Source organism: Typopeltis vanoorti, chromosome 1, assembly GCF_054136105.1.
Source record: "Typopeltis vanoorti isolate ZY-2024b chromosome 1, IOZ_Tvanoo_1.0, whole genome shotgun sequence".
NCBI lineage: Eukaryota > Metazoa > Arthropoda > Arachnida > Uropygi > Thelyphonidae > Typopeltis > Typopeltis vanoorti.
In genome coordinates this window covers 5,630,781-5,657,658 of record NC_143549.1, presented here as the reverse complement: position 1 = coordinate 5,657,658, position 26,878 = coordinate 5,630,781, and the positions used below count along the sequence as shown (strand labels likewise).

At 36.8% G+C, this 26,878-nt stretch overlaps 1 protein-coding gene across 5 annotated transcripts in view; it reads right to left on the bottom strand.

Moving 5' to 3' along the window:
• Positions 1 to 26,878, bottom strand: part of LOC150109760 (adenosylhomocysteinase-like 1) — a 440,710-nt gene that overhangs the window by 218,661 nt on the left and 195,171 nt on the right. For all 5 annotated transcript variants that reach the window (XR_016549840.1, XM_090408492.1, XM_090408303.1 and 2 more), the window contains 2 exons: positions 16,359 to 16,459; positions 3,046 to 3,117 (listed from right to left, as the gene is read on the bottom strand). Coding sequence is in view for 4 of the 5 variants with exons in the window: in XM_090408492.1 (XP_090264618.1) it covers positions 3,046 to 3,117; positions 16,359 to 16,459 (173 nt within the window). In the remaining variant the exon portion in view is untranslated. The remainder of the gene's footprint in view (positions 1 to 3,045; positions 3,118 to 16,358; positions 16,460 to 26,878) is intronic.

Here is a 26,878-nt window from a genome sequence, read left to right as displayed (position 1 = left end):
ATTTAAGTTTCTTCTGGACAATTCTTTCAAAGAGCTTAAAGGTGGAGCAAAGCAAGGAGATAGGTCATAGATTTTTGACATCATTTAGGTCTTTCCCTGGTTTGGGAACTGCAATTATTTTGGCTTCCTGCCACAGATTTGGCAGTTTTTCAGTTGTTATAATTTTTGAGAAAAGGGCGGCCAGCCATGTTTGACCTCATTGGCCGAGATGTTTTTGAAACTCAGGGAGGATACCCTTCACTCCTGCAGCTTTGCTATTCTTGGTGAGTTTTAAGGCTTCCTGTACTTCTTCCCAAGATACTGGGAATACAAGTTCAGGAGGCACAGGGCCCATCTTCAGGTTTTTACTGATGGAAGATTGCACAGTTATTTTCTTGAGAGAGCCGAGATGTATTTTAGAGGTTATGAATAAATAATTAGCCATTTGATCAGGAGTTATCTCTGAGGTTTGTTTGTGTGTGTGTGTGTTTTTCTGCCACTCCCCTTAGTTTTCTTAGAAGTGCCCAGCTTTTCTGGCTAGATTTCGTGAAGTCAAGTTCATGGATGGTTGAGATCCATCTTTCCTTTCTGTCCAGCATTTCTATGAGTGCCTTAGCAACATTTGGGTCTTCATATTTGGCTGAACGTTTCCTCAGTTTCCCTATTCACATGAGAATAGGGAAACTGAGGAAATTGTTTTCTATAGCCTCTAGGAATAGAGGCTTTGGCTGTAGTTTTGATTAGTTTAACAAATTGGGGATAGCAACTGGGGTGGGTGGTATTGCAGTAATGATTGGCTCAATTTGTTTCTCAAATACATTCCAGTTAGATCTGCGAAAGTTCCACCTAGCGATTGGTGTTCTATTGATGATTGTGATTGACGTGCCTGTCTCTATTAGTGTAGGACAATGCTGGCTATTAGGGAATCTGTTGAGGATGGGTCTGGTTGTTGGCAGAGTCTTGGAGACTGAAGTATTTTAATAATAAGGTGTGACACCTTTTGGCTACTCATATATGAAAATATGACTTCTGCATTACTTGAACTTTAGTATCACCTCTCTGGGTCTGGTTCCCACTGATGAGACCACAATAAAGATCAAAACTGGTCTGGGTAGTGACCCTTCCCATAAAGCACAGCATTATACATGTCCATAAGGATATGTGCTCTGCATTATGGGATACTAAGACAAGTGATGTGAAGTCGTTAGCTTCCACATACGAGTTGCCCAAGTCCTCAAAATATTTCAGGTGCAAACTGTGTTTGCTTACACTTGGATAAAGGATTAAACCAAGTATATAATTTCTCAGTATGTCAAATTTATAGTATAACCAAGTTGAAAAACTTCCAATACCTTCAAAGGTTATTTGAAGGTCTCCTCTTAGTCATACAGCTTTGACCCTTAAGCACCCTAATGAAATTTAAATCTTGTAAATATGAATGTGATACTATTGTAGTACACTTTGTAAGTACAGCAATTATTAACTGATTTTCATTTCAACTTTATGTAACCGGTATTATTTCTACTAACAGTATAAACGGCCCCGCCTACTTCCTATATGGGAACAAATAGGCGTTAGCTGATTTTTTTTTTTATTTTTTACCTGTTTAATTAATAATCCAGTTTCACTGATAATAATGTCCTATATCATTGTCCTATAAACTTTTCCTATATCATTTCTACTAACATATTTTATTTAATCAAATAATTTACATGGAATGATATAATTGGCGGTAAAGTCATTCAAGATTTGGTGAATAATCTAGCAAGGTTCTGGAACTAAGGGTGCTGGAAAATCTGTAATATTTGAGTCTATAGTTCATCTTTGAAAGCTGATCAACTCACTCCTCTTAAAACTTGACTACAATTTTGTTTTCAATGTGATATTCAATTTTATCATGCCAAAACTAAATGATCATTTCCAATTTCAATTGCAACATCACTGACTATTAACATAGTACAATTTTTGCATCATATATAAATACCTTAATTATGAATAAGAGATGTTAGTATGGAGACTGGCTATCTGATAGGTATCAACAAGTTGTGTATGGGGGAGCAATATCCAGGAAAAGGAAAGTCACTAGTGGAGTGCCTCAGGGGTCTGTTTTAGGTCCATTACTGTTTAACTTTTATATTAATGATATATTTGAAGATTTGGATGGAGATATTCAGCTGTTTGCAGATGATGCAAAATTGGGACGAACCATGAAGTGAAGTGAAGATGTTGTGGCCTTACAGGAAGACTTGAATAGATTGAGTGATTGGGCACGGAAATGGGGATGCGAGTTCAATGTTGCAAATGTAAGGTTTTAAAATTTGGAAAACAAAGATGGAATGCAGAATTTATGCTTGGTGAGAATATATTGTTGGAGGTAGAGGAAATAAGAGATCTGGGGGTGATAGTGGATAAGGATCTAAAATTTAGGGGACACATCGCCAAAATTGTAAAGACAACACAAAGGCTTCTGGAAATGATGCGGAGGACACTGACGTGTAGAAGTAGGAAGATTCTTGTTCCATTGTATAAGGCTTTGATTAGGCCACACATGGACTATTGTGCCCAGATTTGGTCACCGGGTTTTCAGAAGGATGAAGAGTTGTTGGAAAGGTCCAAAGGCGACTGACTAAGGTAGTTTCTGACCTCTGGGATGTCGAGTATGAGAAAAGATTGAGAAGATGTAATTTGCAGAGTCTGGTGGACAGGAGGAAGAGGGGAGATATGATAGAGACCTACAAGTTGGTAAGGGATTGTTATAGGATCAATGCTGGAGAAGTTTTACAGAGAATAGTGGGAGATCAGGGGAGAACCAGAGGTCATCCCTGGAAACTGTATAAAGAGGGTGTGAGTAGGGGAGTGAGAGGCAGATTTTTTTCGTGCAGAGTTGTGAATGATTGGAATGCCTTGCCTGAGAGTGTGGTGTCTGCAAAGAGTTTGAATGTGTTTAAAACATGCTATGATGAGTGTGTGTGTGTGTGTGTGATAAAAGGACCTCCCAGATGAGTCTTTGACTCCATGAGGTCTTGGGGTGGTAATAATAATAACAATAATAATAATAATACTTACTTGTGTAGAATATATATTACAAGCTGACCATCGTATCATAGCACCTAATAAATGTAATGTCTCTATCAATACCTGGAAAAAAAATTAAACGTTACAAAAGCACAATATTCTGTCCATAATAATAATTTCCTATGAAAATTTCATAAATACATAAATTTATATAAACATGGATGGGTTACAAAAAAAAAAAACATTATAAATATGATAATAAAATGAAGGATATTAAGAATTCATCCATTTTATAGCCAAATAAAAAAATAAAAATAAAAAATTCATTAGGAAATATGAGAAGAGGAGTTCTGGCATTGGAGTTTTTTCCTATGCATTACTTAAAACACACAAATTCGAAACAGCTGTCAGGTTTCACTAGCCTGACAACTGTTTCAAATTGGTTCTCATCAGAGACCAGGATTAATTACTTGTTCAAACTGCTAAGTTCCAAAAACTAGCTAGTGACTTAAGAGAATCACTCCCTCTCGTGTAGATCTGCCCTCTGCCCAATCACACTGAGTTGAGCTCCAGCCAGCACAACCACAGGCAATGTCCACCACCAAGTGTCAGCTCAAAGCAGTGGGCAAAAACTCACTAGGTATCGAACATCAACTCAGCTGAGGGACCAACAAAGCCTACCAGTGTGCATAGACCAACTGTTCTCAGAGATCAGGAAATTTAATTTGTTTAATTTGTAAAAATAAATAAGCAACAAAAAATAAAAAAAAATAAATGACCTCACATTGATTATCACCTCACAACAAAATCTGTACCTACTTCAACATTCATGGCCTAAACAATCATATCTACAGTCATTTAAATCTGAATTACTATTCTCTGTTAAGCTCTGTTAGGGATAAACAGGGCTAGGATTCTGTTTATCCATAAACAGAAATCAACAAAAATTAAATAAATAACCTCACATTAATTCTCATAAAATATATATATATGTTAAAGATACCAAGATGAGAGAAATATATCTTTCTCTCATCCAGAGATTTTTATTAAGAAGGTCAAGCACCTTTTGTCTACTTGTATATGAGATATATAAGACTTCTGCATTACTTCAACCATGGTATCTCTCCCTGGTCTGGCTCCGACTATAGAGACCTCAATAAAGGCCGAAACTGGTCTGGGTAGTGGCCCTTTCAATTATGCATTGCATTATAAAAATATATATATATATATATATATGTTAAAGATACCAAGATGAGAGAAATACATCTTTCTCTCATCCAGAGATTTTTATTAAGAAGGTCAAGCACCTTTTGTCTACTTGTATATGAGATATATAAGACTTCTGCATTACTTCAACCATGGTATCTCTCCCTGGTCTGGCTCCGACTATAGAGACCTCAATAAAGGTCGAAACTGGTCTGGGTAGTGGCCCTTTCCATTATGCATTGCATTATAAAAATATATATATATATATATGTTAAAGATACCAAGATGAGAGAAATACATCTTTCTCTCATCCAGAGATTTTTATTAAGAAGGTCAAGCACCTTTTGTCTACTTGTATATGAGATATATAAGACTTCTGCATTACTTCAACCATGGTATCTCTCCCTGGTCTGGCTCCGACTATAGAGACCTCAATAAAGGTCGAAACTGGTCTGGGTAGTGGCCCTTCCCATTATGCATTGCATTATACATGCCTGAAGGGGGGGGTGGGGAGGGTTGCATTGCGGGATACATACTAAGTCAAGTGATATGAAATCATCAGCCTCTATATATAAGTAGCTCAGACGTGAATGTATGTCAAGCGCAAAACTTTGTTTTGTTTACTTGGGAAAAGGATTAAAACCAAGTATATATATAAAATTTCTTGGTATCTTTAAAGCATAATACACCCAAGGTAAAAAACTTTCTACATATACATTATATATATGTATCTCCCTTCCATCTGTTACAGATGGGTTGGGTCTCCTCCTAATGAGGAATAACGGCGAAATAATGCAACTGGCACGTCACTCCTCTGCTGCATCCTTAATGGAGGTATTCATGACTGTAGTCAGTGTGTGTGTTCATGGGGCCGGTTTGCCTGCTTGCAAGATGAAAAAATTCCCAGATAAAGTGGGGGAGAACCCTACTGCCCGTGCCCAAGACTGGGTAACTTGGCTATGGGTGAGGAAGGTTCTTGAGCTCCTCATGTCTCCGATGGGAATTGAACCTAGGACACTCCTTCCCTCAGGTATATGGTTGCGAAGCGCACAGCCACTAGGCTAACCGTGCAGCTAACCATCCATATATATTATATATATATTATATACACACACACACACACACATATATATATGTAGTTACAGATATATAGTGGTAACAGATTATATATATATCTGTAACCACTTCACCAACATTTGTGACAAACAGCAACATCAAAAATATGCACCACTACCTACAGTCATCTCATCTAAGTCAGAATTAATGTTATAACAGATCCCAGCTGGCAATCTCAACAACCACTATCCAACTCAAATGCCCAAGCTACACATTAAACAGTTCCTTTTGACACAAAGTTATTGTGCATTCATCAGAAATGACATTCTGATGCAATCTCATTTCCGAGATTGCAAAACCTTGAATTTCTCCGCTACCATTTGATCTGCTTTGACTCAAAGTTTCCTTACAAAACTAACCTATTAATTTTATTTGAAATGCATATTATTCTCCTAACTCCTGTAACCAATCTGGCCTCTTCAATTCTCTCTCTCTCTCTCTCTCTCTCTCTCTCTCTAAATCTTTATTTCCCAAAGTCAAAATAGAATAATATATGCACGTAACCACAAGAAAGATATTTATTTAACCAAGTATTTCAGTCTGGAAATAGCAGACCATCCTCAGTGGTATTACAAAAACAGTTTAAAAAAATACAAGCTAGAATACTAACAATAGATCGTTAAAAATAGAACACGCACGTGATGTTATATCACTAAGTATGAAACAAAATATTTTGAAGTAGAGACATGATTGGAAAAAAAAAATAATAATAATAATAATAATTAATGAGTAATCTTGATTAGACTTTCCCAGATTTTTGATATAGATATACAGTCATTACGATTCAGGTTGGGACAATGGAGCAAGGCCTCCACGCTTTCTTGAACAAACGTTCGAACCTATAACGGGATCTATGTAAGAGGCGAATCCTGGACCTTATCCCAGTCCCAGGATCTTACATAGATCCTGTTATAGGTTCGAACGTTTGTTCAAGGAAAGCGTGGAGGCCTTGCTCCATCGTCCCAACCTGAATCGTAATGACTGTATATCTATATCAAAAATCTGGGAGAGTCTAATCAAGATTACTTATTGATTTTTTTTTTTTTTTTTTTTCCAATGATGTCTCTACTTCAAAATATTCCATTTCATACTTAGTGATATAACATCACATAGCGTGTTCTATTTTTAATGATCAATTGTTAGTATTCTAGCTTGTATTTTTTTAAACTGTTCTTGTAATACCACTGAGGATGGTCTGCTATTTCCAGACCGAAATATTTGGTTAAATAAATATCTTTCTTGTGGTTACGTGCATATATCATTCAGTCTTATGTCACAAGTATCCTTAAAACAGCAAAGTCAAAATAGCCTAATAGTGAAGTCATCTTTCATGTTGACTTCAACATTTGCAACTCAAATTAGCTTCCCTTCACCAGTTTCACTGACCAAGCAGGCAAAGATGCCAAATTATTTGCCAATAGCAACAACCTAACACAGATCATCAATCTCCTTATCAGAATATGTGACAATCTCCTCCACTCTGCCAACACACTATCTCTTCTTGGCAAGCTCTCCTTCCAAATATAATAAGGATACACAACCTCAAACAAGTCTTCTTTGCCATAAACAAACTTCACCCAACAGTTTCTTATGTCCTTTGGCAATACAAGGATGCCTTCTGTGACTTCAATTAGTCTTTTCCATGGCCTGACTACCACTTTAAGTCTGCTGATCCAAACATCTACACCACCGTTTCCCAAACTATGTTCCACAGAACACCAGTGTTCCCTGGAAAGTGAATAAGTGTTCCGTAGCAAATGATCAAACTTAATATGAGCCTGGAATGGTTATAGCTGCTGCGAGAAGTTCAAACATGTTTGAAAATCAGGCTCTCCTCACTTTGTGTGTGGATTGTGCTATTAAGGCCAGTGCGCAATGGCCTTTACTCAGCCGCCTGCAGTTATCAACACCTCCAAACGCAAGTCAAGCATGGAGGTATCTATCTAGGAAATGTGAGTTCACAATCCAGGTCAATGCGATGCGCTGCAGCCCGGAATGCCAGTAGTGTGCACTGTTGCATTTTTGCGATGCGATACAGCTTGTGGCGGCAACAGTGAGCACTTAGCTTTACACCAAATACAAGACTGATGATACTCGATTCTAAGCAAGGTATTCCATTAAAATTAATCTGGACATAATATTTGTAACTCTTCTTTGCACCCTTTCCACAGTTATTATTCAGAAGCTGTGGAAAGGGTGCAAATCTGAGAGACCAAATCTGCACAATAATCCAAGTGTGGTCTTATCTAAGCCTTATAAAGAGGCAAAATGAACTGCTTATCCTTACATGTCAAGGTTAACTTCACAATCGCGATTATCCTCTAAGTTGTATTTGCAAATTTTGCTATGTGACCTTTGAACTTCAAATTCCTATCCACCAATATGCCAAGATCTCCTGCATCCTCAGCTTCTTGTAGCATACAACCTTCTCTTATAACCAGGCTAATATGATATGCCACTGGAAATCTAATCAAGCCAAATTGCATAACTTTACACTTACTAACATTAAAGTGACATCCATTTTCAATTGCCCAAATTTCCAGCCTATTCAAATCATTATGTTCAGTTTTTGCCTTATGCACTTCCAACAATGCTTTGCTCAATTGATCAATATCATTCCTTTGCTATCACCTGAAATCAAAAGAAAAAGAGCTGTTGCTAACCAACATCCACCCACACACTTCCTTTCCTAATGAATACAACCTTCAGCTTTGAAATAAAAAAATAAATAACTAAAATAAGTGAACATATTCTTCCTTTCTTTTAAGATCATCATCAAATTCCTGACATGTATGCTTAAGGAGTGAATAGGATGTGATATGAAATATGAAAATATGAAGTACTACATGAAAAACTTACATCATCATTAACTTTCTAGAGTGGTTGGGCACGGAAATGGGGATACGAGTTCAATGTTGCAAAATGTAAGGTTTTAAAATTTGGAAAACAAAGATGGGATGCAGGATTTATGCTTAGTGAGAATATATTGTTGGAGGTAGAGGAAATAAGAGATCTGGGGGTGATAGTGGATAAGGATCTAAAATTTAGGGGACACATAGCCAAAATTGTGAAGACAACACAAAGGCTTCTGGGAATGATGCGGAGGACACTGACGTGTAGAAGTAGGGAGATTCTTGTTCCATTGTATAAGGCTTTGATTTGGCCACACATGGACTACTGTGCCCAGATTTGATCACCTGGTTTTCAGAAGGATGAAGAGATGTTGGAAAGGGTCCAAAGGAGACTGACTGCGCTAATATGCATTACTGCGCTATGGGAATCAGGCAAATTGTAGCTTAGATTGTTGTTCAAGTATGAAGGGTCCAGAACTATTTCTTTTGATTCGATAATTCTTCTTGAACTTCTACAAAAAGAATTCAATAATTCTTCTTCTTCACACTTGAACAACAATCTAAGCTACAATTTGCCTGATTCCCATAGCGCAGTAATACAGTACTGGTGCTCTAAAATTAGCTGTCACACACATTCAATTCATGCCAACGGTAGCATGCAGTCACCTATTCAAATATGATTGTTACTATTCTGCTTCTTTTTGTTAAGCTGGAAAGTCCATTTTTTTTACCTTGTTATTTTTATAAGTCTTATGTTTTTTCTTTCTCACCTGAAGAAGTCGGAGCACTGATGAAACTAGTCGTGATTTATTAAAGTTTTTTGTTATACTTTCTCGGGTTCTAGTCAGTTAAATTAATTTTATAAATGTATACATCCCGAGTAAAGCCTAATTTCAATAATATATATATATATATATATATATATATATAATATTTTAAAGTTTATAAAATAAATAATATATATATATAAAATTATACCAATCAGGAAACAGCAAAACTCATTTGGTATATGTATAAACCCACAAATAAAGATAGATACATTATTATTTGCAGATGATGAAACTGTATTAGCTACATTAGAAGATGATCTACAGAGATCAGTGAAATCATTAAATGAAATTTTAGAAACAATATAATATGAGAATATCAAAAATAATGGCTTTCAAGGGGAAAACTTAATAAGAAGTAAAGCACAGTCATAGATAATAAAATATTAGAGCAAATAAGTACATTTTAAATACCTGAGATGCAACTTATCATACTAAGATGAAAAAGCTATAGACATTGAAATATCAAATTTGTTCAAGTAAATAGCATAATAAGCCAGCCATTTGTTATTGGTTTAGAATATATAATATTCTAAACCAACTTTATTATATGGAAGTGAAACATGGGCCATAAAAAAGAATGAAAAACAGATTCAAACAACAGAAGTGAAATTTCTCAGAAAAACAGCTGGATATACCAAGTGAAACCAAAAGCAAATGATGAAATTTTAAAATTCCTGAATATAAAAGCAATTAACCACTATATAAGTAATTATTATTATTATTATTATTATTCAAGCCTCCATGGAGTCAAAAGACTCTTCGTGGGAGGTCCATTCTAAGAAACACAAAGTCTATCAAAACTCATCGAGAGGAGGTCCCCCCCCCCCAAGAAACACAAAGTCTATCATACCACTCCTTGAACTCATTGACCATTCTCACTCTCACCACTCCATCAGGCAATGCATTCCATGGTTCAACCACCCTCCATGCAAAGACATCACTCCTCACCCTCTTGCTCACAGTTTCCTTTTGTAACTTCCAGGGATGGCTCCTTTTCATGACTCCTTCCCGCTGTTCAACCAAGCGAAAGAACTCCCCAGTGTCAACCCTGTAATCACCTCTCAACAGTTTAAAAGTTTCCATCATATCACCTCTCCATCTATCCACCAAACTCTGCAGTTAACATTCCCTCAGCCGATCCTCATAACTATCATTGTACAGTCCTGAAACCATCTTTGTTATCCGCCTTTGTACCCTTTCTGCAGTTAATTTATCCCCTTCAAATCCTGGGGACCAGATCTGAGAACAATAGTCGAAGTGTGGTCTGATCAGGGTCTTATACAACGGAATGATAACTGGTTTATCTCTGCAGGTCATGGTCTTTCTCATTATTGCAGCAATCCTCTGTGTTACTTTCATCACCTTTGCAATATGTCCCTTAAATTTCAGATTTCTATCAATCATCAACCCCAGATCTCTTGTCTCCCCTACTTCCTCCAGTATAACTCCTCCCATAGAGTATGCAGTGTCCCATCGATGTTTCCCAAACCTCAAGACCTTACATTTTGCTGCATCAAACTGACACTCCCATTCATTTTCCCCATCTATCTAGCTTATTCAAATCCTCTTGCAGTGCTGCCGCATCTGCACTATTACTAATAATCCTTCCCAGCTTCGCATAATCTGCAAACAACTGAATATCCCCTTGCAATCCACTGACAATGTCATTGATATAAAAGTTAAACAATATAGGTCCCAGTACTGAGCCCTGTGGAACCCCACTTGTAACCCTCTGCTTCCTTGAAACTGCCCCACCATACACAACTCTCTGATACCTATCAGACAGCCAATCCTGGATCCAGTTGACCAATCTGACATCCAGACCATGTGCTGCAACTTAAATATCAGCTTATCATGTGGCACCCTTTCAAATGCCTTCGCTAAGTCTAAGAAAATGGCAGTATATGCCTTTCCCTCATCTAATGCTCTTGTAACTTTATCATAAAAGGCTAGCATATTGCTGCTAAAACAAGAGCTCCCCTTCACAAATCCATGTTGACTCTCACAGATAACATTACCCTCATCTGCCCAATGCTGTATATGGTCCTTCACTACTTTCTCCAAGATCTTAACAACTACTGATGACACACAAACTGGTCTATAATTAGACACTTCCAGTCTGCTACCACCCTTATGCAATGGCACCATCTTACCTTCCTTCCATTCCATGGGCAAATTTCCAGCAGCCAGACTTTCATTGAAAAGCCATGTCAAAGGCACTGTCAGTTCCCTAGCACATTCTCTCAAAACTCGTGGTGAAATACCATCCAGTCTCACAGCTTTACTGAGTCTTACTCTACTATGTCCTCTGCATCAGTCACTCTATTTCCCATTTTTATCCCACAATATCATTCTTCCACAGTCATTTCTCCTCCTACTGGCCACATATCTAAAAAATTCCCTAGGATTTTCTTTGGATCTTAGGGCTAATCTGCTCTCATATTCCAGTTTCATCTTCCTTACCATATTAGTCACTCTTCTGGCCCGTGTCTTATACTCTTCATGCATCTTCTCCAGTCTCCTTATATCTCTTCCACAGCCTATTTTTCGCATGCAATTCCTGTTTAATATTGTTTCCTGTAAATATAAACAAAAATGACTAGAACATCTAAATTGAAAGGACAATAGGAGACTGCCAAAAATACTACACAGAATCTATAAAATAAATGAAAAAAGAGGAATTGGAAGACCAGAAAAGCAATGGGACATGAGACTGGAACAGGTCACTTGGCCTAAAATTCATGATAGGAGGAAGAAGAAGAAGACTTATTATATATGATCAAAAATAAAGCTGGCAATTTGACCCAAAAATCAGAAGAACAAACCATTATAAGATGGAAATTTAATGAGACTTTTTGTCAACACAAATCAAACCAAATCTTTGATATCAACAGGGTTTACTTGAGATTTTGAAACCTTTTCCATGGTCCTCAACATGCCTATGAACAGTACTGCAAGATGGTATGACTGAAAAGAGTGGAAGTTTGCTCCAATTCATAAAGTGGTATCGAGACTGAGGTTTCAAAATTACACACATTTGTGTATATCTGAGATTGTGGTTTAGGTGTTGAGAGAGAGAGAGATATCAGTGAAGTTAAGACTAGGATTGAGAATTTATTTCATTACAGCACGAGTAAAAATCCTCCCTTAACAGTCAAGCATAGCTTTATTAAAAGAAAATCGTGTTCTAGTAATGTACTTAAAAGTAAATTATAGGTGATGCATATTGATCTAGATTTTACATGTGTTGCAACAATCTGTAAGGCCTAGGTTGATATTTAAATGGGAAAGATGAATCTGTTAGATATGAGAATGTGTAATCACTGGAGATTTAAATGCAAGAATGGGCAGCATGACTATTCCAGGTATATGCCACAGGTTAATGAAGAAATAATTAATGAAAACGGAATAAATCTATTGTAGTTTGTACAAATAATTAAGAATAAATAATATTCTTTGATCATAAAATACACCACAAAATAATGCGGGAGAAATGCAGGAGGACAAAAATCTGAAACTGACTACAATATAACTAATAAAGGAATCAGGCCAGGAAAGGGGGGGGGGGTGTATGGTGTAAGAGTTCTAACATGCAGATATAGGAATTGACCATAAGTTAGTTCTTGGATATGATCACTTCCATTATGGAATACTAAGGCTATTGGTGTAAAGTCAACAGCCTCTACATACAAGTAGACGAGCATGAAGTAACTTCACAACTAAAGTTTTATGGTTGGGTATAGGATTAAAATGAAAATATAATTTCTTGTCATGTATAATAATATCAGAGCAAACATATGCACAAATGGTCAAAAAATGCATGACTGCAAAAAGTTGGATAAGCAGTAGTTGAAGAAACTGAAAGTTCAGTTTCTATTAGGAAAAACAGCAGGAGTGTCCTGCAAATTTCAGACCAGTGGTTCTTAACCTGGGTGATTGCGCTCCCTTGGGGGCACTGTGAATGCTGAAGGGACTTATAATACTACTAATATAATAAAAGCAAAAAATTCCATATTTAATCTAGCATCCCTATTTATATTGTATGTCTGGCAATATTATTAAAATTTATTTGCTACTTTACTTATTTTTTAGAATTTTTACATTGAAAGTTAAGTAACTGGGCCACTTTTTGGTCTGAATTTTTCTACATTCAAAATAATTAATTTGGGCTATTTTTAGCAGAATCCACTACTTTTATAAACTTTATCTGCTACTTATCTGCCAACCCTTGATTGCAGTTTACATCTAGCCCGTGAAATCGCGTGAGCACTTTGACATTGTGTAGAACTGTAGCCCATTAAAATGAGTCAAAAAAGAAAGTGTAATCAATTCAAGTGGATATTTAAAATATGGAGTTATTCCATCTATAAATAATGAGCAGTTACCAATGTGCTTAATATGTGAAAAAACTTTCTCAAAACAGAGGAATGAAGCCTTCAAGAATGATTGCGCATTTAAGAATAACGCATCCAAATAAAGCAAAGAAGGATGTGGAGTACTTTCTCGAATTAAAGATTAAATTTAAAAATCGTCCTAGACTTAAAGGAATTGGTCACAGTACAAAGTACCCATCAAGAGAAAGGACTTTTGTCTTACAAACTTTCAAAATTAATTGCCAAATGTGGAAAGCCACATACTATTGGCAAAACTCATCTTACCGGCTAAAATGAAGTTTTAGATATGATGATTGGCCCAGGTAAAAGTAATATGACATCGTCAATTCCTCTCAGCAATAGTTCAGTATCAACAAGAATCGATGAAATAGCAAGGGACATTGAAAAAAAAAAAAAAAACTTTGTGATGATTTAAAAACCATGGAATTTTCGTTAAAATTCAATGAGACAAATTAATGTGACAATGAAATTTTGTTAATGGCCTACATTGTTGAAAGTTTATTTTTCACAGTTAGACTATAATAAATTTAGTTTAATCCTTTATCCAAGTGTGAGCAAACAACATTTGCACATGAAAGTATCTTCAAGACTGGGGTAAGGTAGTACAACACTGGGCAACTCATTGCAAAGGTGGACCAAGCTAACATCACTCCTATCTCCGTATCTCCCATAATGCAAAACACATCTCCTTGCAGATATGTATAATGTTATGCATTAAGGGAAGGGCCACAACCCAGACTAGTTTCGACCTTTATTGAGGTCTCTTCAGTGGGAGCCAGGCCCAGAGGTGGAGATACCAGGCAGAAGCAATAGCAAGGTCATCTCTAGCTATAGGAGTTGCCAAACGATGTGCCACCTTTTTATTAAATTACTCTGGATTTAGAGAAAGATGTTGAAAGTTTATTTTTCACTTGGTTAGACAATAATAAATTTAGTTTAATCCTTTATCCAAGTGTGAGCAAACAAAGTTTGCGCCTGAAAGTATCTTCCGGACTGGAGTAAGGTAGTACAACACCAAGCAACTCGTTGCAAAGGTGGAGCAAGCTAACATTACTCCTATCTCAATAAAGGTCGAAACTAGTCTGGGTAGTGGCCCTCCCCTTAATGCATAACATTATACATATCCACAAGGAGATGTGTTTTGCATTTTGGGAGATACTGAGATAGGAGTGATGTTATCTTGCTCCACCTTTGCAACGAGTTGCCCGGTGTTGTACTACCTTACCCCAGTCCTGAAGATACTTTCAGGCACAAACTTTGTTTGCTCACACTTGGATAAAGGATTAAACTAAATTTATTATGGCCTACATTGTTATATAAATACTACTGAAGAAATTCTTGAAGAGTTTCTGTTTGCTGAACAACTGAAAAATTGTACAATTTTTAAGGTTGTTAAAGACTTTATTGATGCTAAAAACATTCCTCTCACAAATATTATTGCATATGAACCAGCTGTGAATGGTCATCACCATGGATTTATTTATAGCACATTTAAAAAAAGCAGTTCCAAATATCTTTATAATTCACTGCATTGTTCATGGTCAGCACTTAGTTACAAAACATCCTAGCAGGAGACTACATAAGACTTTGGATGATGTTATTAAAGCAGTGAATAAAATAAAAGCCCAGTCATTGAATACCCATATTTTTTGGGAACTTTGGCATGAAAATGAAGAATTTGAGCATTTTTTGCTTCACACTGAAGTTAAAAGACTCTCATATGGAAACTATCTGTGACACTTTAATGATCTCTACAATACTGTTTTTGAATTTCTTAATTCATGTGATGAGAAAATGTGTAATGTTCTAAAAAACGAAAAGGTTGACATCACATATCTTTCCAATATTTTCACCAAATTAAATAACATTAACATCAAATTGCAGGGAAGCAACATGAATCTTATTAAAGCAAAGGGAATTATAAATGTTTTTATCAACAAATTAACATTCTACAAGCAGAATATTGCAAGATGAGATTTTCTGCAATTTCCAAGTCTAGAAATAATACATGATGATTTTATATTAGATAAAGATTTGGATTGTTATTGTTCCTATCTTCTGACACTGAAAGACGACTTGATGATCAGATTCAAAGACGTTGATGAGCAATACAATTGGATCATAAATTCATTTCTTTCTGATGCCACTTCTGTTCATCCAAATTTGTGTGAAGAATTTATGGACTTAAAAACTGATTTTGAAGCTCAAGTACAATTTCAGCAGCATGGGTATGAAAGATTCTGGCCAAACATGCAATGCAAGTATCCCCAGCTTTGGCAAGAAATAAAATTACTGCTCACTGCTTTTACTTCATACTTGGTCGAGATAGGATTCAGCATCATGTTTGCAATTGTTAGCTAAGCAGCAAAATGGATAGCAAATAAGTGAAAGAGGTGACTTCAGACTTCATTTGTCGAACATTGAACCCGATATTGAAAAATTAGCAGTATCTCATCAGGCTCAGAGTAGCCATTAATGTTTATCTTATTAAATACAGAAAGTTTACATCTTTTTTGAGTAAAAATTAATTAGTATCAAATTCATTAATTTTTAATTAACCATCAGTTCAAATATGTTGATGGTAATTTAGATTTACCTAATAATATATTATAATTATCTTACTGAGTCATTAATCTAGTGTAAAATTGAGCAGGAGGCACGAGGCTATACAAATAGTTGAAAAGGGGTGCCATGCAAAAAAAGTTTAAGAAACACTGTTTTAGACAAATCTGGACATCATCTATTATTACAGCGGATCTAATATCACATATTTGAGAAGTGGATACAGAAAGAGTTTTCTTCATTGTTCTTTAATGCATGTTGAAATAAAATACAAAATGTATGAAATACAAATTAATGGATTCTTTTCTAAGCAATTGCTATACTTGTAAAAATTTCACTCGTCTCCTCTGTAATGCCAATGTTATGCAAATTCTGTATTATCAATATTTAAAATAATGTCTTACAGCTGTTTGGGCATTGATATGAGTACATCCAACAATTCTTGCTCCTTTTAACGGTTTATCTTCTGCAGCTCTTTTCCTCAAGGCTACAATCCCAGGCATTTCTGAAAACAGAAATATACTCAATAGTGACAAACAAGTAATATCCAGTTTCCTACTTTAATAACTTAAAAATTACAACACTCTCAAGATAAAGCATTAATTTTTTTTTCAAACTGAAACTTCTATTAGACAATAAAACTCATTTGATTAAAAAAAAAAATGAACTGCATGATAGAACAATATGATTACATTTTATAATAAAGTGACAAGAGCAGCTGATGAGGAAAAGGCATATACTGCCTTTTTTTTTTATTTTGCAAAGGCGTTAGACAGGGTGCCACACGATAAGCTGATATTTAAGTTGCAGCACATGGGTTTAAATGTCAGGTTAGTCAAATGGATTCAGGATTGGCTGACTGATAGGATCAGAGAATTGTGTATGGTGGGGCAATATCAAGGAAGCAGAAGGTTACAAGTGGGGTTCCACAGGGCTCGGTACTGGGACCCATATTGTTCAACATTTATATCAATGATATTGTCAATGGATTGCAAGGGGACATTCAGTTGTTTGCAGATGATATGAAGCTGGGAAGGATTATTAGTAATAGTGCAGATGTGGCAGCCCAGCAAGAGGATCTGAATAAACTAGACAGATGGGCAAATGAATGGGGATTACGGTTCAATGCAACAAAATGTAAAGTCTTGAGGTTTGGGATCCATCGATGGGAGGAGCTGTACTGGAGGAAGTAGGGGAGACAACAGATCTGGGGTTGATGATTGATAGAAATCGGAAATTTAAGGGACATATTGCAAAGGTGACGAAAGTAACACAGAGGATTGCTGCAATAATGAGAAAGACAATGACCTGCAGAGATAAAACAGTTATCATTCCGTTGTATAAGACCCTGATCAGACCACACTTCGACTATTGTTCTCAGATCTGGTCCCCAGGATTTGAAGGGGATAAATTAACTGTGGAAAGGGTACAAAGGCAGATAACAAAGATGGTTTCAGGACTGTACAATATGAGTTATGAGAATCGACTGAGGGAATGTGGACTGCAGAGCTTGGTGGATAGATGGAGAGGTGATATGATCGAGACTTTTAAACTGTTGAGAGGCAGTTACAGGGTAGATATTGGAGAGTTCTTTCACTTGGTGGAATGGCAGGAAGGAGCGATGACAAGGGATGATCCCTAGAAGTTATGAAAGGAGGCTGTACGCAAGAGAGTGAGGAGTGGTTTCTTTGCATGGAGAGTGGTTGAACCTTGGAATGCATTGCCTGAGAGAGTGGAGCAGGAATGGTCAATGGGTTCAAGGAGTGGTATGATAAACTTTGTGTTTCCTAAAATTACCTCCCACGATGAGTCTTTCAACTCCATGGAGGCTGGATAATAATAATAATAGAACACTGTTCTTTATAATCAGGCTTTCTGAATCAATGTTAAAGGATTTGATTTTTTTTCTATGTATCAACCACTATTTGCAAACTTTTTTTATCCCATTGTATTCCCATTGCAAATGAATTGTGCTATGAAATCTCAGTACTATCTCATTTCGTATATAAAAATAAATCTGAACATCTTGGTTTCAAAAACAGATTCTATTATAACTGTTCTGCTGATTGTTTGTTAACAGTAATCAGTAAAAATGGCACATAATGACAAACATCAATGAATCAATAAACTTGAATTTCCTTGTTGTCTTTAAACTATTTCTATCTCCAAATAGCAATAATCAGATTGATATGACATAGCCATCATAATTACATTTTCCTGAGCATCTCAACAGATTTGTTACAGTCATTATTATTTCAAAATAGATATTAACATTATAAAAATCATAAATTCAACCTATGATACTATATAGCTAACATATCTGGAAAGCTATTCCCCCCCACCACCACCCCTATCCCTTCTTAACTACGAGGGCTGTTCAATAAGTAATAAGACTAATTTTACTGTCGCGAAACCACTCATCGCAATATTAATTTCTGTGGAATAAAGAAATGTTGCTCTCTGTATTAACAAAAGAGGTTGATAGATGGCATATACAGGCTGATGTGCCAGAGTGTCACATGACTAAACGCAAGCTTGTTTCGGCGCGACTACGAACCGCGACCAGTCGTCGAAATGGAAGCGTCCTTGGAACAGCGTTATGCAATTAAATTTTGTGTGCGTTTGCAAAAATCACCATCGGACACTTTTAACATGATACGCAAAGCTTTCCACGATGAAGCAATGTCGAGGGCAAGTGTTTTTTGCTGGCATAAAACTTTTAAGGAAGGAAGGCAAAATGTGGAAGATCTTGAACGTGAGGGAAGACCTTCAACATCCATCACAGAGACAATGATCAACACAGCAGCGATTATCATCAAGGAGGATCGCAGAATTACAGTACGTATGCCAGTTGCATGTTGTCCTGAATATTTCTGTGGGAAGTGCTCACTCAATCATGGCTGAACATTTGGGACTGAAACATGTTTGCGCCTGATGGATTCCCAAACTCTTGACACCGGAGCAAATGCAGCATTGAGTGGATGTGTGCACAGAATGAAAAGAAAGACTGGAACAAGAAGGCGATAACTTCTTAAAATGCATCATTACAGCAGATGAAGCTTGGTTGTATCACTATGACCCTACAATGAAACAACAAACCAGTGAATGGAAGCATCCGTCTTCGTCTACCCCCAAGAAAGCAAAAACTGTAAAATTGGCTGGTAAAGTTATACCATAATGTTTTTTTGACTATGAAGGCATTGTTTACCAACATGCTGTAGAACCCGGGAATACTGTAAACGGCTCGTACTATACTGATGTTTTACGGACAATGGTACAGCACATCAAAAGAAAGCGTCCAATGCTGAAGAATGGCTTCTTATTGCACCACGATAATGCAAGGCCACATATTGCTGGTTGTGTAGTGGACGTTTTGCAGAAGAACAACATAGATATCCTACCACATCCTACATACAGTCCTGATCTCATACTGTGCGATTTCTGGCTGTTTCCTCAGCTCAAGAAACCACTAAGAGGGAGCCATTTCGAAAGCAACAAAGCATGTGTAAAAGCTGCGGAGGCAGTTTTGAAAGAACTCTCAAAAAATGGACTTTTACGTGTGTTTAAGAAGTGGACGCAATGTTGGGACAAATGCATCGCGTCTCACGGTAGTTACTTCGAAAAAGACCATGTAAATGATGACAATTAAAGGTAATCTGTTTTCTGTATAAATATAGTCTTATAACTTATTGAACAGCCTACGTAGTTACCTACCTAAAGCAACATCTATATAAAGGCTATCATTAAACATTTGATCCTCACCCCAATCAATTATCAGTATTGACTGAGAGAAACGATATCTGTTTGGGCATATTTATAGCAAAGATTATTGTAACAAGAGTTGTTTGTCTATATAACAGATTTGTTAGTCTCAGTCAATACTGATAATTTTTCCACTATTTTCTTTTAAAATGACTTTAAGGAGGTGAGCATGTGTAGGCAGGAAAGGAATGGGATGACCAGGGATCAAGAGGAAACAGTTGGAACTGAAAAAAAGAGTTTTAAAATCAAGAAGCAGAAAGGGAAATGGCCCCAGTTGAGCATGGAGATATCACATTGAGTGAGTAGTATCAGTGGAACTAGCTGTAGATACAGAAATGAGCTGTGGTGTTTGTATGCAAATGCTAAGAGTATAAGAAACAAGGCAGATGAAATGATTGCACTAATTGCATCTGTTCACCCAAAGATTGTCGGAATAAGTGAGACATGGTTAGAAGAGAATGACATCCTGACAGGAATAGAGATGGAAGGGTATGATTTGTTTCGTGAGGACAGAAGGGGTAAAAAGGGAGGGGGAGTGTTATTGATAATAGAGAAAGAGTTATGTCCATATAAAGTAGAGATGCAAGAGGGAAATAGTGCAAGTGGTTTTGAGGCAGTATGGTGTGAGATAGTGAATGGAATCAAATACTTGGTGGGATGTTCTTTTTGACCAGGTAATGTGGATGGTGGTGATAATGAAATATACAATCAAATTAGCCAAGTAAATAAGAAAAGGGTGATCATTATGGGTGATTTTAATTATGGCAATATAGACTGGAATGATGAGATAGCAACTGGAAGTAAAGAAAATGAGTTTCTTGAGTTTTTGAGGGATAACTACCTCAAAAACTCAAGATCATCATCTCATCAGAAGATGTAATTATAAATGAGGTGTCAAATCATCTGCCAATTGGTGAGAGTGACCATGAGGTGATTACCTGGGTGGTTGCCAGTAGTGTGAGGACCTCTGTGAGAAAAGGGTATATGTGGAACTACAAGGGGAGTGATTATGAAGAGCTGAGGAGTCAGCTTGCAGGTGTAGCGTGGAATGAGAAGTTAACTGGAAAAGAGATCAATGCAGCTTGGGGATTTTTCAAAAACTGTTTAGTAGATGCAATGTCTAAATGTATTCCAAGGGTGAGAAGGTTAAATAAGGTGAGTGCAAGATGGATGAATAAAGAAATTAAGCATGCGATACAGAGAAAAAGGGCATTGTGGAGGCAGCATAAGAGAAGTGGAAATAACCAATTCCATGAGGTCTACAAAGACCAAGCAAGGAGGGTGACTTGGTTGGTGAGGGTAGCTAAAGAGAGGTATGAACAGCAGTTGGCTAATGAAGCCAAAAATAATCCTAAGGAGATCTTTCGATATGTATCCAGCAAAAGAAAGAATAATTATGGAAGGATGACATTGATTGGAGAAAATGGTATAAAGACAGCTGATGCAGAATGTGTGGTGGAGATACTTAATGATAAAGATCTTTCAATCTTGTGAATGTGACTTCATGGAGGGATTGAGAGCAGTTGATGATGGGGAGGAGAGACTGACTGTAGGTGAGCAAGAGGTGTATGGGGAGTTGAGTAAACTATATGTTAATAAGGCTGTGGGACTTGATAATATATCACCACGTATTCTGAAAGAATGTGCCAGGGAATTGACACCTGCCTGGACATATTTTTTAATATGAGTGTTGCACTCGGTCAAGTTCCTAAGGAGTGGAAGGTTGTGCCACTTCATAAAGGAGGTGATTGAACTCAAGCATCAAACTATAGGCCTATCTGTGTGTCAGGTGTTGTGGTTAAGTTGTTGGAGAAGCTTGTGATCCAGAACTAGGATCCAGAGTTGGGTTGATAACAACAGTATTATCTTTGATGGACAGCATGGATTTGGGAGGTCATGTTTTAGATCTACTTACTTATTACAATAAAGTGACTGCTTCCTTGGACAGAGAAGGATGCACAGTAATATACTTGGATTTCGCAAAAGCCATTGATAGAGTACCTCATTATAAGTTGACAGTCAAACTAGAGCAGATGGGGTTGGATATTAGATTAGGGCATTGGAATGAAGACTGGCTATCTGATATGTATCAACAAGTTGTGTATGGGGAGCGATATCTAGGAAAAGGAAAGTCACTAGTGGAGTGCCTCAGGGGTCTGTTTTAGGTCCATTGCTGTTTAACTTGTATATTAATGATATAGGTGAAGATTTGGATCGAGATATTCAGTTGTTTGCAGATGATGCAAAGTTGGGACGAACCATGAAGTGTAGTGAAGATGTTGTGGCCTCACAGGAAGACTTGAATAGATTCAGTGATTGGACACGGAAATGGAGATATGAATTCAATGTTGCAAAATGTAAGGTTTTAAAATTTGGAAAACAAAGATGGGATGCAGAATTTATGCTTGGCGAGAATATATTGTTGGAGGTGGAGGAAATAAGAGATCTGGGGGTGATAGTGGATAAGGATCTAAAATTTAGGGGACACATAGCCAAAACTGTGAAGAGAACACAAAGGCTTCTGGAAATGATGCGGAGGACACTGACTGTAGAAGTAGAGAGATTCTTGTACTGTTGTATAAGGCTTTGATTAGGCCACACATCGACTATTATGCCCAGATTTGGTCACCAGGTTTTCAGAAGGATGAAGAGATGTTAGAAAGGGCCCAAAGGAGACTGACTAAGGTAGTTTCTGACCTCTGGAATGTCGAGTATGAGGAAAGATTGAGAAGATGTAATTTGCAGAGTCTGGTGGAGAGGAGGAAGAGGGGAGATATGATAGAAACCTAGAAGTTGGTAACAGGTTGTTATAGGATCAACGCTGGAGAAGTTCTACAGAGAATAGTGGGAGATCAGGGGGAGAACCAGAGGTCATCCCTGGAAACTGTATAAAGACGGAGTGAGTTGGGGAGTGAGAGGATGGTTTTTTTCATGCAGAGTTGTGAATGATTGGAATGCCTTGCCTGAGAATGTGGTGTCTGTAAATAGTTTGAATGTGTTTAAAACATGGTATGATGAGCTGTGTATGTGATAAAAAGGACCTCCCAGATGAGTCTTCGACTCCATGAGGTCTTTAGGTGGTAATAATAATAATAAACACAGACAGCAGCCAATCAAATCTCATTACAATTACACTTCAAATGCTTTTCCTCCTTTCAATTCGTTCCGTTTTCTTTCAGAGTAAAATAGACAATATCAAGTTCTTTCCGGAAAGAACTTGATATTGTCAGCATCCAGGAATGCATTAGCAGAGCTAATCTCAGGTGATATGGTCATGTAAGCAGAATGGAGAGGTAAGATTAGCAAAACAAGTGTTTTCTGCCAGGTTGGCAAGAAAAAAACCCAGAGGAAGACTAAGATATAGGTGGATTGATACGATTCCACTCACAAACCTCTTTCCATGCAAAAAACCTGCTCCATATACAATACAAAAACCCGTGCTTACACCCTACTTATATATCTTCCAAAGTTCTTCCATTCTATGAAACATGTTTTCCACATTATCCCAGAAACAAACCTTTATTAACTTGGCATTTAAGTTAATAAAGGTTTGTTTCTGGGTCATGTCTTCTTTCATGAAAAGAAGACATGAAATAACATGTCTTCTTTCCATCCTATTCACAAGGCTTTGCAAACTGCATTTCCTCAATCATTCCTCGTATCTTGCATCTCAAAGACCAGTTACCACCTTAGTCAATCTTCTCTTCACTCTTTCTAACATATTCTCAACACCATGAAAAACAAAAAAAGCAAATCTATGCATGATAATTCATACGAGGCCTGATCATGGCCCCATACAATGAAACCAGAATCTCTATATTTCTACACATTAAAGTTCTTTGCATCATTGTCATAATGTGTGCAATGTTACTTCTGAACTTCAGATCACTGTTCATCACCATCACTCCAAGGTCTCTTTGTCTTGTGAACTTTCTCCAAAGTTTCCTCACCAAGTGCATCCTTTGCATCCCAATGCTGCCTGCCAAATTTCAGAAACTTACTATGAGCAACATGCCATTCCATACTGTTATCCACTCATACAATTTTTACAAAGTTCTACTGTAAGGACACATCTGTATGATTCCTCAATCAGCGATACATACAGGGATGGATGTGCAGGAGTCAAATGCAAGTGTTACCTGCAGTGTATGACAACCACACTCACCAAACATGATGATAGTGTAAAATTTATTTATTGTTTGTTACACTGTGCCATTTGTAAAAATTATGTTTATGTTTAGTCCTCATGTTTAGTACCTTATGTTTAGTCCTCTACACTGGATCAACTGCGCTGTGACACAAAGCTTATCTGCACTATGATATTATCTTCCTTCTAACTTAATTCAAGCCCCCTTTCGTGTTCTTGTCCCTTTGTTTCTATCACACGAGTAGCAGACATTAGATAAAGTTATCGCCAGCTATATGATTGTGGTTCATTCAATTTCTCACACTCTTCAGTCTGACAAATTTATTTTTACAACTGTGCCAGTCAGTCTGAATGATTGAGGGTGAGGAATCTAAAAATGGATCAAAGGCAATATCTAATCAAATATCTCTTACCATCGCTGCAAGTCATGGCAATCTCTATTTAAACACTCAGGTTTGTAGCTTTTTTCGAGATAGTGCATTTGCAATGATTAGATCAGAGTATTGTTTAACAAAGCATTTATTCTAACAACAAAATTTGTTACATACTAGACAAGTAATGGGGAATAGCTGTTTCTCCTAACTTAGTTAACCTCAGAAAGATAACTAGCACTATAAAACAAATACTGATATACATCTCTGCCTACACATTACTCAGTACTTGGCAACATTAGGACAGACTCTTACTTAACATATATATACAGATATACCTATTTACAATCCAAGAACATCAATATGATGACGTTACTCACAGTTTTTTCTTTATAACCAGTCCATTACTATGAACAAGGTTTCCATCGGAACATCTGAAATTTTTGCCTTGGTCTGGATACCTCTCTCTTTAACGTGAACGTTTCAGCATGGCATACACCGTTGCAGTAATCCTGGCCCAAGTAGTGACCGATATCCTTCTTTCTTTTTCTTTCTTCCTTGGCTGGCGGCTGCCTGTTGTTTACACTAGTAGGTAACTGGGGAGACTATAATTTCATCTTCAACGTTTATCCATCAGATCTCGGTCAGTTATTCTTGAAATTAAGGGGAGTGAGACCTGCTATACTGTGGGATACATTGGTGGACATGCCTTGGGAACTACCCAGAGAACTTCGGGGGGGGGGGCGTCAATGAAACTTCGATGATAAGCCATGAGTGTACCCTCAGGGTCAAGATGTACAAGCTATGAAATTTCCAGCCCAGAACTCCTAATCATCTCCTCTTTTCTTTTTTCTCAGCCCCTTAAAAGTCCTCCTCATTCTTTGTTTTAACTCCGAAGTGTCTGCGATCACTCTCCAGCATGATGATCACTTGTGTTCTCTTTTGCCAAAAGTCTTTGTTTTAGGTGTCTAAATGTTCGGAAACTGTTGCAAACTTTTTTTTTTTTTTTTTTGCTAACTCACTATACCAATAAGGCATAATCCCTTTATTCTGGTTCATTACCAGAAACGTTCTGGTTTTTACATACTATAGTTACACCTGGTAATATCGAATACATTCTACAAAGTGGTTAATATATATTAAAAGAAAAAACTATACATTGTATTTTCTTTATATTTTGATTTGACAGAAATCTGGAAGTCATTAAAAGACATGAAAGTCGCACTAGTAATAAAATGATTGTGTGATACCTAGGATACAGCGAGTTTACAGTTTGGACTATATTAAATAACAGCAAAGAATACAAAGAACAAGGAAAAGTTGATACGGCTTCTTTAAGCATGCAGATCATCCGAAATAGAAGTCATTTAATAATCGAGATGGAACATCTATCACCGTGGATTCAGGATTATAACCAAAAAAGAATACCTCTTAGTGCAGGAATATTCAGGCAAAAGCTCTCAATATTTTTTACTTCATTGAAAGAGAACAAAATTTCAAGAGGAATGTGAAAGTTTTACTACGAGTTTAGGATGGTTTGACCATTTCAAAAATCGAGCGGAACTGCATAATGTACGGATAACTGGGGAATCTGCAGTTCCTGAAGGCAAAGCATAATTCAGAAGGATGATTATGACGATCTGCAAATATTCAACATCGACGAAATTGGTCTCTTTTGGAAGCATATGCCAACAAAAACTTTTCTAGCTAAAACTGAAACATCTCAACCAGGATACAAAGTATCCAATGATCGTCTTTTATTTTTACACTTTAATTAGGAGACAATGCATGGGCTTTAAACTCAAGCCTATGTTACTTTATCGTGCACAAAATCCAAAATCTAACATTATTGAAGAAATCAGCACAAATGGAAAAGAACTTGGATTTAATGAACTGGATAATGAAGATGTGAGAAACTTGCTCAATTCCCATTCAGAAGAGTCAAACAAGAATGACCTCCTTCAACTAGAAGAATAGCCCTGCATATGAAGAAGCAGAAGATAAGGAGTACAAACAAGATGAGAATGTTATGACTAAGAAGCTAGCTGCAAAAGAACTTGAGCTAGTTTTCAATCACACTGAGTATGCTAAGGAAATTTTGTTTGATGCCGATCCTGATATTGACAAAGCCTGTCTACCAAAATCTTGATAAAGTGATTGCCAGTTATCGCAAATTGCGATACACAAGCACGATTCAAACATCTTTACTTAATTTTATTTGTAAAAAAAGTAGCTCAGTCAAATGTTTAGACATTACATAAAATTTCAGCAATTGATTTTTATTAACTTTGATGATTTTATCCTCTAATATAGCTTATACTGTAATTTTTTTCTATATTTATGCTAACTGATGGATGAATTATAATTATTCCTAATTTTTATTGTATTCACTTAACGGGATTTTGCTTAGCACACATTAATTGATGGATTAATTAATTGCATTAAGCGAGATTTCCCTGTATTTCTACAGAACTGACCATTGTCTCTTTCAGCAAGACAATGTACAATATCATAAGGCTGCTGTAACAGCATGGTTTATGGAAATGAACGTAACCACACTTGGCTGGCTTCTACAGAGCTCTGATCTCAACCCTATTGAACATCTATAGGATGAACTGGAACATCAGATGAAGTCAGGGGACAT